The 17,083-nt window shown below is 43.7% G+C and overlaps 1 protein-coding gene across 4 annotated transcripts in view; it reads right to left on the bottom strand.

Moving 5' to 3' along the window:
* LOC310786712 (NACHT, LRR and PYD domains-containing protein 3-like) overlaps nucleotides 1-15,447 on the bottom strand; it is a 43,649-nt gene extending 28,202 nt beyond the window's left edge. For 2 of the 4 annotated variants that reach the window (XM_083647990.1, XM_083647988.1), the window contains exons 1-4: nucleotides 15,368-15,445; nucleotides 8,090-8,479; nucleotides 5,955-6,107; nucleotides 2,560-2,688 (exon numbers count right to left, since the gene is read on the bottom strand). In XM_083647990.1, the coding sequence (XP_083504116.1) occupies nucleotides 2,560-2,688; nucleotides 5,955-6,107; nucleotides 8,090-8,363 (556 nt within the window). In that variant the 5' untranslated portion in view covers nucleotides 8,364-8,479; nucleotides 15,368-15,445. Of the gene's footprint in view, nucleotides 1-2,559; nucleotides 2,689-5,954; nucleotides 6,108-8,089; nucleotides 8,480-15,367 lie in introns of all 4 variants that reach the window. The other 2 variants (XM_083647989.1, XM_083647991.1) reach the window with 2 other exon arrangements.
* Between the last annotated feature and the right edge of the window lie 1,636 nt (nucleotides 15,448-17,083).

Genomic DNA, 17,083 nt, shown 5'->3' on the forward strand with positions numbered 1-17,083 from the left:
TCAGCGCTAAAATGTGGGGATAGATGGCATTATCCTATCGTCAGCAGCGCGCAATTACTTTGCGCAAAGAGCTTTGAAAAGGACCTCTTACGCTCTAAATACCTTGCTGCGCTGGAGCGCATCATAATGTCAGCGCAGCGCAGAAACGTCATTACGCACAGATGTGCCCCAGTACATCAAATTCTGCTGCTAAAATTGGGTAACCAGCAGATTATTCGGTGAGGCAATCAACTATAATTCGAGAATTTTTTTATCACATTGCAAGGAGGGGTTATGGTAAATTAATTGACAAAACTTGTACATAGTAGCCTACTTGCAATAGGCTATTCACTATCACCTGCTATAACCCGGAGGGTCACAGCCATCACAGGCATCACAGCCGATCTGGCACAAGCCTCGGCACGATGGTGTCGTTATGAGATAGGGATAATATATACAGTCAATAGGCCTAACACCTATCCAAATTACGCATGGGAAGAATTACAGCATGCCTCACGCAAACTGTATTACATGGACAGCAAGACGGGAATCTGGTTTGATTGATGTAACGCCCAGGCATTGCCAGGCCACACCTGTGAATAATTCTGGTGGTTAACACCACCCAAATCCCGTTTGTGCCGTGCATAAATGATTTGGGACGCTTCTAATCTGCGTTTGCGCCCGTTGTTGTGACGAGTTATGCTTCCCCGCACCACCATGCATCGCCACCATATTTTGGGGCTGCTTTAACTTAAAAACAGGGAGGTCACGTCTACCCAAACAATTATATCATTCTTAAAACAGATATGTTTCTGTATAAATCATTAGAATATGTTCCCGTGATGTGGGGATGCATTTTGCTGCTGTGTTTTATACACTACTCTATACAGAAAAAACACAGATCGCAACACCTTACTACATGGTGCATGGTGCAAAGGAGTCAACCATAGAAAGGTGGAAAACACTTGCTGTGAACCTCAAAAGCCTTTTAGAATGATTGCCATATAGGGGGTGGCCTGGGTCCCTGTGTGTGCGTGTGCGTGTGCGTGTGCGTGCGTGTGTGTGTGTGTGTGTGTGTGTGTTTGTGTGTGTGTGTGTGTGTGTGTGTGTGTGTGTGTGTGTGTGTGTGTGTGTGTGTGTGTGTGTGTGTGTGTGTGTGTGTGTGTGTGTGTGTGTGTGTGTGTGTGTGTAAGTGTGCGTGCGCCGGGTCCAACGCCCGGGGCGTTTATTTGAAGTTTTACGGTAATTAATTAAGAGACTGCCAGAGCTTTTTGGGGTTGTTGTTGAAATGTTTTAGAATACGCTTATCGCTGATGAAGGCAGGCTGTTTGACAGAGAAGCTTTTACGAACACAAGCAATGAAACAGTGATGACTGAGGTCATTGCAAAACACACCAGATTGGTACATGTGTGGGGAATTTGTAAAAACCACATCTATCAATGTAGACTTATCAGGGATGTTGGGGTCATACCTGGTGCGGTGGGCTATAATTTGGTGGAGATTTAGAGAGTCGGATTGATGCACAACTTTCTCAGGAGGCTTAAAGGGCCCATATTTTGCTAATATAATGTATTATTATTTTATTGTTGGCCTCCAGTAGTGTAACTTATTGCATCATTCATAGTTTAAAAAACTCATTGTTTATCTTGTACTGGCTCTCACTGCCCCCTTCAGTTCGCCCTCTGTCTGAAACGCTCTGTTTTAGGTCCTGTCCCTTTAAGAACCCCCACCCTCCGAAATACTCCAGGCGGGCAGCGGGGTGAAAGTTTGTTTGCGCAAACCTCTGCCCAGATATAGGACCCGGACCCCACGTTGAGAACCACTGCAAATCACAATCGTGCAGAGAGGGAGGGAGGGAGGGAGAGGGAGACGGAGGGGACGCTGTGTTTGGCTGCAGCAAACACAGCGTCCTCACAGCCTTTGAGATTTACTCTCAAAGGCGAGGAGTGACGATTTTTTTGGTGTGCCGTTTTCCTCAAGGCAGCCTGACGCTGATTTCCCCCCTCTAAACAGAGCTCGATTTAAGTTGTTATTTCGGTCTTTTTCAAAATTATGTTTTCATTTTGTAGTAGTAATGGTGCATATTTATCGATACAAGCAGTGTTTTTATTCCAACATGAACCAATAGTATGTTTAATACTAGATTGAAATGAGGCCAGAATGCAGAAATCCCTTGTGATTACACTGTTGCAGCAGTCTGACTGGCAGTCTACTGGAATGTCAGAACAGGGAAGGGAGGAGCAGGGCATGCGCGCACGCCGCGGGCCCGGGCTAGGTACAGAGCAGTTAACTGACGTCACTCGAACTATGCTCTCGCACAAATCCATGTGCTCTCGTCTACGAGAGTTCATGGGGGGGAGGGGGGGTTCATGGGGGTAACATTAAAACACTTTCACCTATTTATTTGAAGCTTAGCCCATGTTTAATATGACCATCCAAGATTGTAACAACATATATATGATACAAAATTAAGAAATGCATAATATGGCCCCTTTAAGCATGTCCCAATTGAGGTCACCTACAATGAAGACCTCTTGTCTCAAAAATTCTTTGGACGTCTGATACCAGTGGCGAATTACCCTCATTTTCCCGCGCTGTCAGTAATGGGCTCAGCACCCCACGACCAGACGATCCGGCGGCCTCTTGTAGGTGTCCTCCAGCTGCCACTATCGCTGCAGGGGCCACTTCTTCGCACTTCCTCTTCTTCGCTATAGATAATAAATAAAGAGGAGCTGTTAAAGCTATTCAATTGTTTATTGTTTATTGAATGGATCCCCATTAGCTGACGCCATGGCGACAGCTAATCTTCCTGGGGTCCACACAAAAAACGACAAGACATACAAAGTACATGCAATACAATACATAACATAGAACATACATTAAAATGATACTGTGCAATCAAATACTTAGGTGCACAGTATCAGTGCAAACAATACAATAGAAGTTAGAACAGAATAGGAAAAGTATCAACTACATTTGGTTCAGTGAGTCACATGGTCAGCTGCATTAGGTGTGTCTTGAGTTGATTTTTAAATGACGATTTATTTTGTGTCTGAGTTATATGAGGAGGTAGTGAGTTCCAGGATGTTATTGAACGGTAGATAACTGTGCGTTTGAGAAGGTTTGTTCTTGGGGTTGGGGGTATTAAGTGTCCTGAGCTGGCATTCCTGGTGTAATGGTTGTGTCTGCTGCTTATGTTGACTATCTGATGGAAGAAATATTCAGGTGTCTGTTTAAATAATACATTTCTAAAAAACATGATGAGGCTATAGTAAAGTTTAATTTCAACGGGGAACCAAGACAGGCGATCGTGCATATATGCTATATTTGTGTGTGTTGAGCAATGAAGTGCCAATCTGGCAGCTCGATTTTGAACTACCGTAATTGTACTTTGTTTATGTCTTTCTTAGCTGCTGCTGACCATATGACTGAACAGTATTGCAGATGACAAAAGACCAAGGACTGTATTACTTGACAGATAATAGAGGTTGTTAAATAAGCAGAGCACTTTCTAATCATTGCTATGCCTCTCCCCATTTTGGTTACAATGCCGTCAATGTGATCAGACCATGACAATAGTCCATCCAACATAACACCTAGTAGTTTTGTCTTGGAAGATCCCTGAAGATCATCAAAGACACAAACCATCCCCACAACAGTCTGTTCTCCCTGCTACCCTCAGGGAGGAGATACAGGGTCCCAAGAGCACGCACAAATTGCTTGAGGGACTGTTTCTTCTCGCAGGCCACGAGACTCCTTAACATATACAAATAGTGTAGTAGCTGTACTGTACCGCACTGCAGCTGCTACCATCATGTATGACTAATGTTCAACAGTATGTTTAATTAGGTATATGCTACTTGCACCTAACAGAATGTTATTATGTTTAATTATGTTTAAAGTATGTTCATGCCATTTGCACATATGTGCAGTGAATACGCCACTGTCTGTGGCGGGTCTACTGCTTTATTGGTTGTTGCCTCTTGTTTCTATTTTTTTATTTTTATTTTTTGCACTATGTTGTAACGGAGTCTACAGCACAAGAATTTCACACGTGATACTTGTACTACGGAGTGACAATAAAAAATCTTGAATCTTGAATCTTCTTGACCTGTTCAATCGCCATCCCCGACATAGACAGATCCAGCTTTGGGTCACCAATAAGCATACTTATACTTACATGCATACATAAAAACAAAAACAAACCGTCTGAAAAACAGCTTCTACCCCAGAGCTGTCACTGCACTTAAAAATGCACAAATCTGAACTCTCAATACTGCAATATACGGCTGTGCAATACAATACTGTGCAATATACTGCTGTCTGTGCTGTGCAATATATACAGCTGTGCAATACTTAAATGTTTTTGTTTTTATGTTGTCTTTTTATGTCTGTATTTTTATATCAGCTTAGTTTATACTAGCTTGGTTTTAGAGTTTTGTTTTTAACTAAAGTTTTAACTGCACTCGAGTTTTTAACCACACTGAGTTTTTAACTGCATTCAGTCTGAGAGGGGCTACCTCAGTTTTGTTGTATTCGTACAATGACAATAAAGGAAATTCAATAGTTGGACGACGATGATGATGATGGAAATCTCAGTTGTTTTTCTTTCCAATCTGTACTCTACAATAATAGGCATGTTCAAAACTACCTGTACCTACCTTCTTGTGTGTACTACTAAGTACTATCATACTGGTTTAAATGAGCAATTTGATACTTCCCAATCAAGAATTTTGTGCAAAAAGAATTAAACGCCGGCCCCCTTATAGACGCCGGGTCCAACGCCCGAGGCGTTTATTTGAAGTTTTACGGTAATTAATTAAGAGACTGCCAGAGCTTTTTGGGGTTGTTGTTGAAATGTTTTAGAATATGTTTATCGCTGATGAAGGCAGGCTGTGAAGCTTTTACGAACACAAGCAATGAAACAGTGATCATTGCAAAACACACCAGATTGGTACATGTGTGGGGAATTTGTAAAAACCACATCTATCAAAGTAGACTTATCAGGGTTGTTGGGGTCATACCTGGTGCGGTGGGCTATAATTTGGTGGAGGTTTAGAGAGTCGGATTGATGCACAACTTTCTCAGGAGGCTTAAAGTCCCTGGAAACCAGAAATATTTCTTTATTATTTAGCATTTTGAGTTCATCACATCACAGGACCCTATGTTAATAAGCCACCAGCCAAATTTGAACGATGATGAACGTCGCAAAGTATATAAATTTAGGTTTGACAGTCATGGCAAAACTCATGAGAATCAATTATTTTTTAGAGTGTATTTTCTCCCACGGACTGTGTGGGCGTGTCCCGTCTGCAGCAGGGAAATTTCTCTCGGAGAGAGAGGGAGAGAAGGAGAGAGAGAGAATTTAAGAGAGATTGGGTGAGTGTGTGCGTGCGTGTGTGTGTGTGTGTTCGCGCGTTGCTCCGCGGCTCTGAGAGGAAGAGATCTGTCCGTTCTTTGCCCCCACAGCGCTCGCTGAGTGTCCGTCTCCCACTCTGTGTGCCTCTCTCTCTCTCTCTCTCTCTCTCTCTCTCTCTCTCTCTCTCTCTCTCTCTCTCTCTCTCTCTCTCTCTCTCTCTCTCTCTCTCTCTCTCTCTCTCTCTCTCTCTCTCTCTCTCTCTCTCTCGGGACTAGTGAGAGAGAGAGAGAGAGAACAGCATAGCGCTCGGTTATATAGCGCTTATGACGTCATAAGCTCCTGCATTTTAGCACCTCGCGCACTGCTCTCTTCAATGAGGAAGTACCTTGTAGAAGCTTGTAGAAAAGTGTCGATTTTAAGGCTTTGGGTTGAAAGTAATGTATAATAATTTCGGAGGGACACAATTACTAACATAAGACCCTAAATTACATAATTAGAACGTTTTTGTGGATTTTGGTTTCCAGGGACTTTAAGCATGTCCCAATTGAGGTCACCTACAATGAAGACCTCTTGTCTCAAAAATTCTTTGGACGTCTGATACCAGTGGCGAATTACCCTCATTTCCCCACGCTGTCGGTAATGGACTCAGCACCCCATGACCAGACGATCCGGCGGCCTCTTGTAGGCGTCCTCCAGCTGCCACTATCGCTGCAGGGGCCACTTCTTCCCACTTCTTCTTCTTCTTCTTCTTCTTCTTCTTCTTCTTCGCTATAGATAATAAATAAAGAGGAGCTGTTAAAGCTATTCAATTGTTAAATGTGGGCTCAAAAGTCACTCATCCTGATTGCTACTCTTCTCGTCCCTGGTGCCACAATGGTGGAACAAGCTCCCCCTTCGGTCCGGATGCCCAAATCACTGCCCATCTTTTGGCGGAGACTAAAAACACACCATTGTTTTCAGGCTACACCTGGGCCTCTCTTGAACTAACATCTTTCTCCCTCTTAAGAAAATCCAACTGTTACTTCTTCCTTCTCAAACTACTTTCTACAAGTGCTACTCTATTCCTTCAAAAAGTGTTAGATGTCAGGGGCTCACCTGGTAGAAGGCATACCACAAAGGCTTAGTCCTTCGCACAGCTGACCCGGGTTCAAATCTGACCCGTGGTCCTTTGCCCCATGTCATCCCCTCTCTCCCCCCACCTTTCCTGCCTGCCTGCTGTCCTATCTAATAAAGGCAAAATGCAAATCTTAAAAAGGTCTTAGCTGTCATAGACTGTGTTGCATAGTTGATGTATCTACTGTTGACTAAATGTTATATTGTCACTTTGGATAAAAGCATCTGCTAAATGATGTAAGGTAATGTTAAAATATGTTGAGGTTGTTTTCACTGCACTCTTAAAATGTGAAATGGGAGAAGGGGCTTGTCTCCATCAGAGACCTGTATATTGATGGCCAATTTGCGTCCTTTGACCTTCTGAAGAGGGAATTTGAGTTGCCCCAGACACATCTTTATAGATATATACAAAGCTAGACATTATGTCCGATGATCCAAGATCCACGATTTTGAAGTTCTCCCAAATGAACATGCTTTTTTTTAGGTTTTGTTAAGCCCTCCCAACTCCAGGCATCTTATTTCTAGGTTTGTGTGTTTGTTCGATGATTGCATTAAGGCCCCTACTGAGGATCAGAGAGGTGTGGCAGGAGGAACTTAGTGTTGATCTATCTGAAATCATATGGGACAGGAGTCTGTCTGTGGTCCAGCTCTGCTCGGTTAATAGTAGACACCAGCTGATCCAATTTAAAGTTGTTCATCGTCTTCACTATTCCAAACAGAGGTTACACAAGATATATCCTTCTGTCTCACCACTATGTGATAGGTGTCGGGTGTCGGAGGGCACACTGTCCCATGCTTTTTGGTTTTGCCCTTCACTGTCCGGATTCTGGGCCAAAATATTTGACTGGTACTCTAAGGCCTACAGAGTGGCCCTTCGACCGGAGGCGGAGCTCGACATCTTTGGCTGCTCGGAGTCCTCTTTGCTCCTCCCAACGGCGTGCAGCAATCTTTGACACAGGGGATGACTGTTGCCAAGAAAGTAATTCTTAAGGAATGGAAGTCCTTCTCTCCACCTTCTTTTCAGCTCTCGGTTGTGCGTATGGAGAGACTCAGGTTCCAAAGGACTAATTCATTGGGGAAGTTTTTCGTTATCTGGGACCCGTTCCTGGCGTATTTTGACGAGGTAAAAAATGACACCCGGCCGATTATTTATGGACCACTTGTAGTGGATCCTATGCACAGTATATTTTGTTAGCACATGGGCATTTTACGTGACTGGTAGCACCACTTTGCAAAGTTGGAAATGAATTTGTTTTTGTTTTTTGTTTTTTTGTTTTCCCTTTTCCTGTCTGAGTGTTTTTGTTTTTGTTTCTTATGTTCTGAAAAACCATAAAATAAAATATTGGGGGAAAAAAAGTGAAATGGAGTAAACTAAAGTTAGAAAAAGGTGTTGCAGTCGACGAGCTGTTAAATTGACTGGACTTGTGCGGATTGATATGACTGACGTGGCCTATGTGCATGGCACTGGTCTGATACCTTGCAGTAGTGTGTTATACAGAAATACACATAAACAAGGCTGTGTAATAAAAAACAAAAACATACAGCCTGCACTTTGTATGAATTATAGTGTTATAATAAATCATATCTGATGCATGATTTCCCTTTTCCGAAATATCCCTTAAAAAAACATGGCTTACCTTTGCGCCCTGAGCTGCTTTCTGACAAAAGCTGTGCTAGATGGTTCCTGTCGATCTTCATTAAAACCGTCTTGGCCACCTCCAGAGCATTCCCACAGTATTTCTGCGTTATCAGGTCCACTGTCTCCTGCCTGTTTGCTTTCTCCAGCTGGTTCTTTGTGATGGCTTGGAAACCACCCAGGTCAACAAGCTGCAGGAACCACTTGAACCTATCAAACTCTTCAGCTCCCAAATTATCCAGCGTTGACAAGAGCTTCTCTTGATCCTTCTCCATCGTGGCTCCCTGATAAAATCACAGCTCTATAATGAAGCCGACCTCATTAAAGGACTCACCCTTGGACCTGGAGCACCAGCAGCTCCCTCTTTACCTCCGCCATCATCAGCATTATCCTGAGGACACCGAAAACCACACAGAAATAATCGTGTTAGCTAATGTCAAGTTAACCAGCTTTGTATCATTACAAAATCAGTTTATATTCAAAAACTAAACCATTTTGCAGGCATTAATTTAATTTGTTAGAGTTGATTTAAATTGTGGACCAGTGATGTCATTCACAAATGACATCACTGGTCCACAACTTCACTCAAATCTCAAAGGTGGTGAACCCTCAAACCTCAACAACTATAGACCAATATCTAACCTTTCAACACTAGCCAAGATACTGGAAACACTGGTAAGTAACCAGTTGAAGGATTTTCTAGACATCAATGATATTTTATCTTGTAATCAATCTGGGTTTAGAAAATGCCACAGTACAGTCACAGCTGCTACTAAGGTAGTGAATGACATCATTGGGGCTTTAGATAGGAGAGAACATTGTGCTTAGATTTTTATCTAAACTTTAGAGACCTTTGTTTCATCACATTATGGTCCACAGTGTCAAATGCACAAAGGTTATTTAATATTGGACTGATTCTGCTGTTGGCTGGTTCTGTAATTATCTTTCTGACAGGACTCAATGTGTTCAGGCTGATGGTTTTTATTCTGATGTTGTATCTGTCCACAAGGAGGTGCCGCAAGGCTCAGTTTTAGGTCCTTTTTATTTACAGTGTATATCAATAACCTTGGCAAAGATGTTGCTAATGCAAACTTTCATTTTTATGCCGATGACCCCGTCATTTATTGTTGTGCTGCCACTTTGTCTAATACTCTGGAACTCCTACAAATTGGTTTGAACAAAATAGAAACACAACTTCACCAACTAAAACTACTTTTAAATCAGGAGAAAACAAAGTTGATGATTTTTACAAAATCTAAAACAAAAAACGCATAGACGGGTTTCTGTGCAATGTCATCACATAGATGCGCGCGCATCATCGGGGTAGAAAGCCGCTCCACACCTTAGACTGTATGCTCCACACACTCGCTTGAGTTGACTGCTGCCTCGCCTGGAAAGCAGTCGAGAGCAGCCGAGCGCAGTCAGGCGAGGCGTCAACAAGTCGAACACCCCCGACGGCACACTCACTGCTGCTTTTCTTCTTGAACAGTTTTGTCTAACAGCGGTTTGTAAACAAATTAAAACATGCATTAGCGCCACCCACACTCACTGCTCCCTCAGCACTATCTGATTGGTTACACGCCTATGCCACAGACAGGCAAAGAGACAGCTGGTTCAGCCCTCAGCCCCGAGTATGAGAGGGAGCTGAGCCCCGTGGGGTCCCCGTACCATAGGTTGAAAACCACTGACTGACCAGTATTCAAACGGAAACAGCGGTGCTTTGAATCGTGGAGGGAACAACTTGGCAAGCGTAGCAAAAGGTGCACACCGTTTTACAGTTTGAACACACCCTGGCAGTTGCTCACAGCGAGCGGAACTGTCTCTGTGTTTTTCGAGGGGAAGGCAGGCAAGCTGCAGCCAGGCAGCATATCGCCGCGTAAGTTGCATAAACACCACAATCTTGTGATCTATTTCAATGATGACACATGCCCAGTTTCCCAGTTACACCCTAGTTCTCCCCCCTCTCCTTCCCGAACGTAACGTGACGCATCTGTCTCGTTTCACTGCAACTAATTGTTACACTTTCAAAAAGTAATAGCGGCAGTTAAACTGTATTTCACTACAACTTTAAAAATGAGCCTGCTAGAGCCTCTGAAAGACAGTAATTGCGGCCGTGGATGAGGGAGTAGAAAATCGGGGACATTTTCGGGGACAGCTCCATCCGGGGACAGATCACCGAAAAAGGGGACTGTCCCCGAAAATCGGGGACGTCTGGTCACCCTACCCCTCGCTCAATTCCTGGATGCCTATGAATTATGATTAAAGGGATAGGAGATCACAGAATTACCTTTTCTACTGCATGTAGTACGTGTATGCAAGTACCTCATACAACCCCACTTGAAACAAACCAAACTATGTCTTTAATATGTTGACTGATCACATAGACACTCAACAATTGTACCAAGATAACCTGATATTGTTTGACATACTTCAGACTACAACAGATACATAAATGTCTGTCTGAAGGCATTTATTAGTTTCTGTTTCTGACTAAGGAAAGTGGGAAAAACTGTCAAATTCCCCCAAACTAGTGGGTTTCTGTATCTCTTTAACCAAAGCACACACATTTAGGCTATAGACCCCTTATACAGCTGTCAACATTGGAGCTGCGCGCGCATCAAGGAGGTAAAAAGCTGGCATTGACAGACACAGAGAGCTGTGTAAAAGCCGCCGCTGTCAGGACTGCTCTGCGCCCATCTGCGACACACAGTTAGATTTTAGTTTTAAAATGCAGCTCATGCAAGCAAGCTCAGATCATATCAAACAAACATTTATCTTTAAGGTTATTTACCTTTGCTGTCACGACAATGTTTGCTGAGGATGTCGTTGGTGGCACAAAAGTAAAAATGTCAGACCAATTGCCACAGATGAAATAGTTATAACACTAGGACTCAAGGGATTTGAGTTCGGTAAAGTTGGAAATATATTGACAGATTCACACTTCCCGGATCAATAGCTCATAAACGAAGGAAATGCCATTTCCTCATTTAACAGTGCTTGTCCCTCATCTAGCAAAGCCTTCTGCAGGCTCACCGGAATGAGTTTTGAAATGGAGCGACAATGTCCCCCCACCGACATGATTGCAAGTTCTTGGTAAACGACACGATAACGTTTTGGACGTGTACCGCAGCCAACGCGCCGAGTTAACGTTCGAGTAGGCACGGTCTCGCTGTCGCCGCTAGTCGCGGCAAGGCTCCAAGTCGAGGGTGCGCAGAACCCTGTCAGCGCCTTTACTAGATGGGAAAGAGGCGTTGTGTGTGCAGTACAAATGCTTTGATTTTGAGCTATTGACCCGGGAAGTGCGAATCTGTCAATATATTTCCAACTTTATCGAACTAGGGATTTGAAAGCCTTCAGCTCCTGAGACGTGTAGCCAGTGTTGTGAATGAACGTAAGAGCACCGCTCACTGAGCAAGCTCATTATGTTCATGAGCGGTGAGCTTAATTAAATAGAATTGCAACTGCGCAAATATACACGGGCCAAGCGCACAGTAGTGGCAACGTAATGACAGGCACAAATGTCTCCAGTGGAGATGGTCAGGAGTGTTGGTGGCTGTTTTGCCTGTGTGTAAAAATAAAGTGAATGCAGCTGGGCACTATAAGCGCAATTTAGTGGAGGTAAAAACAACAGAAAGCACGATTATGAGGAGAGCCTGACTGAGACGCTCTGGGTGCAGCTATAGGTGGGACTGGGAGGAATGGAGAGGGTTGTGCACACAAGTCCACGGTGTTGTATTGTTTTCATCGATGCACGTGGAGACGGCTCATAAAGTGTGCATTCTGTCACTCTGCCAATTAGGCTCTTTTTTTACGTTACTTGTTTAAATCCCACGATCTAACAACTGCGTGTTACGCTGTGTAAATTCAAAATGTTACTTTGATCTTGCGTTCCATGGAGTTATCCTATGCACACACAAAATAAAGAGACTATCTTTTTTATTTTGTATTTTCGCAGAAGGTATCAGGTATTTTCAAGTCAAAAGGCTCAAGTCCAAGTGAAGTCAAGAGTCATTGGTTGTTAAAAATCCCAAGCTTGATTTTCTGGACTTCATTTACCATAATGCATCACTCCCTCACCTGTTCCTCTTGCACCTCACCCAGCTGCTCACAATGACCTAATCACCCTGCACACTCCCTTTAAAACCTCAGTCAGTTTCACCCCCAGTGGAGAGTTGGCCTGCCACCATTTCTGCAGCACCAAACAAAGAAGCAAATGTTTGCATCACTTTGTTAGAATTGAACCTGTGAAAACCACAAGGTGATGGCCACCAGCCCTGTCTGAAGTTGGAGACCAGTGTGAAACCTGTGCAGTTATTGTGACCTTAATTTAGTGGATGCATAAAGAATGTAAGCTTATATTCCCTTTGTTATTTTTAGTTAGTTCTGGTGGGCACATCAATGTATTAATCCTTTTTTGTTTATCATTGTACAAAAAATCATCCATCCATCAATCCATCCATTCAACCTACGCCGAACCTACTCCAAATAAATGGTTAAACGGCCCTTGGATCCTTGTGTTTTAATGTGCACACCAGTCAGAGGCTCTCTGATCCATCCAAACAGTTTCCTCAACCAACATCTTTGAAATTTAATTATCCCAACAATCAGTCTTTTTCATGGTCCTTCGAACAGCCGGATTGAGCCTCTGACTGGATATGGATCCAAGGGCCGAACTACAGCCTGGGACAGATGCAGGCATAAGACCAAGCAGAGAGAGGAGGCCACCACCATACCTCCAGGACTACCACACCAAATTCCAGAACCAGGCCAGCTCTCCAAGGTCCAATCTGCTGTGGCACCCAGCCTTAAACCTCCTGTGGTGCCCAGCCTTAGTTTTAAACCTGCTGTGGTACCCAGCCTTAGACCTGCTGTGGTGCCCAGCCTTAGACATCCCAGGTTACCAAGTCCTAATGTTAAACCTGCTGTGGTGCCCAGCCTTAGACCTCCCAGGTTACCAAGTCCTAATGTTAAACCTGCTGTGGTGCCCAGCCTTAGACCTCCCATGTTCCCCAGCCCTAGTGTTAAACCTGCTGTGGTGCCCAGCCTTAGACCTCCCATGTTACCCAGCCTTAGACCTCCCAGGTTACCAAGTCCTAGTGTTAAACCTGCTGTGGTGCCCAGCCTTAGACCTCCCATGTTACCCAGCCTTAGACCTCCCAGGTTACCAAGTCCTAGTGTTAAACCTGCTGTGGTGCCCAGCCTTAGACCTCCCATGTTCCCCAGCCCTAGTGTTAAACCTGCTGTGGTGCCCAGCCTTAGACCTCCCATGTTACCCAGCCTTAGACCTCCTGTGGCTCCCAGCCCTAGTCTTGAACCTCCCGTGGAGCCCATCCTTGTCGCCGACCTCCTGTGAGGTCCAGCCCTTGTCTCCGCCTTCCTCTGCGGCGCAGAGTTCTACATCCGGGCCGGCCTCCTGAAGGGTCCTGTCTGTGCCGTTGTCCTCGGCATCGTCCAGGGCTGTTCAGCCCTGCCACCTGGTCGCCCTCCAGACCTGCTGCATCCTTTAAGCCCTGCCCCAGGCCGTCCAGATCCCTTCCCCTTGAATGCCCATGCTGCCCATTACCTCCATGGGGCAGCCTACTAGGAACTGTCACCTGACCAAACCAGCTTGGTATTCCACTTAATTCAAATACTCCATATTTGAAGGGGCGGCTGTTAAAAATCCCAAGCTTGATTTTCTGGACTTCATTTACCATAATGCATCACTCCCTCACCTGTTCCTCTTGCACCTCACCCAGCTGCTCACAATTACCTAATCACCCTGCACACTCCCTTTAAAACTTCAGTCAGTTTCACCCCCAGTGGAGAGTTGGCCTGCCACCATTTCTGCAGCACCAAACAAAGAAGCAAATGTTTGCATCACTTTGTTAGAATTGAACCTGTGAAAACCACAAGGTGATGCCCACCAGCCCTGTCTGAAGTTGGAGACCAGTGTGAAACCTGTGCAGTTATTGTGACCTTAATTTAGTGGATGCATAAAGAATGTAAGCTTATATTCCCTTTGTTATTTTTAGTTAGTTCTGGTGGGCACATCAATGTATTAATCCTTTTTTGTTTATCATTGTACAGAAAATCATCCATCCATTCAACCTACGCCGAACCTACTCCAAATAAATGGTTAAACGGCCCTTGGATCCTTGTGTTTTAATGTGCACACCAGTCAGAGGCTCTCTGATCCATCCAAACAGTTTCCTCAACCAACATATTTGAAATTTAATTATCCCAACAATCAGTCTTTTTCATTGGTGATCAAGTCCAAGTCGAGTTACAAGTCTTTGTTGATTTTGTCAAGTCGAGTCTATAAGTCAATAGATTTGTGAATGTGAGTCCACACCTCTGCTATATAGAATCTAGCCTATATAGATAATTATAGTATAATCATATAAGCAGATTCCACTGTAGCTGGATGTAGGCTATAATATAGAATAATAATATAATATATAGGAATTACAAGATGCAATACAAGATATAGCTTACCATAAGTACCAAATCAATATAAGATACAATACAAGAATTATAGATCTATAGGATCTATAATTTATAGAAACAGCTGCCTGTGAATAACTGGACTGGGGGGGGGGGGGGGGTTAATAGGCTATGTGTTAAAAAAAGTTTTCAGTGCTGTGCCTTTTCTCTGGGTAAACAAGAAGTGAGCTTGAAATGAAGTGAGCTGCTCATTTTCTGGGACTGTGAGCTATAGCTCAAAGTTCAAAATATGAGCTATCAACGTGAACTAGTTCATTTTAAGCTGCATGAGCTGAACTTTGAGCTAGCTCTTGTGAAGTGAGAGCTTGCACAACACTGCGTGTAGCCTATCCCAATACTGTATTATTAACAATGTCCGGTGTCATGCCGAGTTTTGCACCCCCGCCGAGAATTGCATCCCCACCTTCCGGGACCATATTGTAATGATTTATACGGAAACGTAACTGTTTAAACCTGGCTAGTGGCTATATGAGTTATATTTACTCTAAGTCAGTTTTTATAGGGGTCCGCACCTCCGCCAAACTTATTTTTTCATCACTTCTCTTTGGCGAAGCTTTAACTGTTGCTATAGCTACACTCTGCCTACTACGTTATGGCTGCGGTTTGTCAACAATATGCGCGGAGTTATCGATAAGGTCTCTCTCTCTCTGCGCCCCCCCCCCCCCTGTAACACTGCATTATGTAGGCTAATAGCACAACAAAATGCAGCCTACATTTGAATGTGATTTCAGTCTACCCTGTTCACTAGACCAATGACTTTACAGTTGAATAAGTATAATGTAACAACACTCACATTGACTCACCTTCAGCCCATTTCCTCATCTTGCTGTAATGGAGTCTGTCTGAACTACTTGCAACACATTTTACTTTCACTTCAGCAGTTTGCTCCGCCTGTAGCAACATGTAGGGAGAAGTGTTGTCGTGGCATTTTGGTCAACCTGTGGTACGGGTAGCGATATTTTTTTCGGATGATGGCGAAGGCTGGATGCACCCTCACTGTAGTTTCGCTTGCTAGCATGCATGAAAGACGCCACTGTGTGTTTATGTTTTTGATATAGTCTGGTCTCTGGTTTATAATGCTGCCCCGCTACTCTTGTGCGTATGTAGCCTACAGACAAATAAAAAAGAAAAGATAAAAGATTAATGAGAATTGATCAAGGGTTATATAAAAACAGATGTCCATTTACTCATTCTAACACAAGACATGTATTTCAATTGAAATATTAATCAGAGCAACAATGTGATTAAATGTGGAATGACAAGGGAAAAATACACATCTGTGCAATAGGCTATTAGACGTGTATTTTAAAGTAGGCCTAAATAACTCAGAAATCGGGTTTGCAATTTTAACGTTCCATATAATGAAGTATCTCATGCTTGTTGATTTAATGGTTGTTTTGCACCTGCTGCTCACGTTATGAACAAATGCTTAGATGACCATAGCGTCAGCAACAACTAACTGCAGTCTGAATGTTGTTAGCTGTCCAGCAAACACTAATATCTATAGGAATCATGCTTGGAAGTAACCTACTTTCCCCCCCGCTGCATCGTGACATGTTAGGCTCCTTTGAGATACTTCTGGGAGCAGCCGAGTACAGTCAGCCAATCAGAGGCAGAGAGGGGCGGGTCATGCCTTCGCCATCATAGGAAAAAATTACGGGTACGGGCAATCTGTGTTGGGCTTTAAACTCACCTTATTTCTGCACTTTGAAGTCACAGGCAGGGTCGGGTGGGACAAACTTATTATACTTAATTATATCGGAAGCCTAGTTGCGGGAAAAAGTGAGCGGTTCTTGTTATAAAATACAAAGTGTGGTGAAATGCAGGTACTTTTTGCTCGACCAGCGTCTGTCAGCCGAGACATGCGCACTGGATGGCAACATTTCTTCTTCTACATTTCAAGGTGCCGCCACAGCCCCCGACGGCGATGCAGCGCCAGAGTGCTGCGTGTATAAAAGGGGTAGTGCACCTCGATGCGCTCTGTGATTTTCAACAAAGACAAATCAGTGAGAGATTCCAGATGTCTGTCACACATTTACGCAAATTGCCAGCCACCTTAAAAAAAGGCAACAAAAGGAGGCTGCGCGTTCGCACATGGCATTGCACACCAATTGGGAGTCGAAATGAACGCCATTGATAAGGTAGGCCTATTGGAAGGATTTCACTCAATCCAATTGAAAGGACATCAAAAAAAGATCCTGAAAGCCCTGGTGAATGGGGAGCATGTATTAGCTGTGTTACCGACACAGGGTATGACAAAAGTATATGTTTTGGCCTGTATGGACAAATAATGGACAAGGTAAGGTAAGGTGTAATTGTAAACCGCTACAATCATTATTGCACACAAGCCCTACCACATACAGTAAGGCTTTCAGTTAGACATACTGTATGTCCCCTCCAAATTGATAGACAAACAAGGAATATCCATTTAAGAGATAGTTGGTTGTAGATGCATTTTGAAACTGTAAAGCTCCATTTAATATTGGTCATATTTAACAATACCAAAATA

This window comes from Poromitra crassiceps (genome assembly GCF_964638095.1).
Source record: "Poromitra crassiceps genome assembly, chromosome: 12".
Taxonomy (NCBI): Eukaryota; Metazoa; Chordata; class Actinopteri; order Beryciformes; family Melamphaidae; genus Poromitra; species Poromitra crassiceps.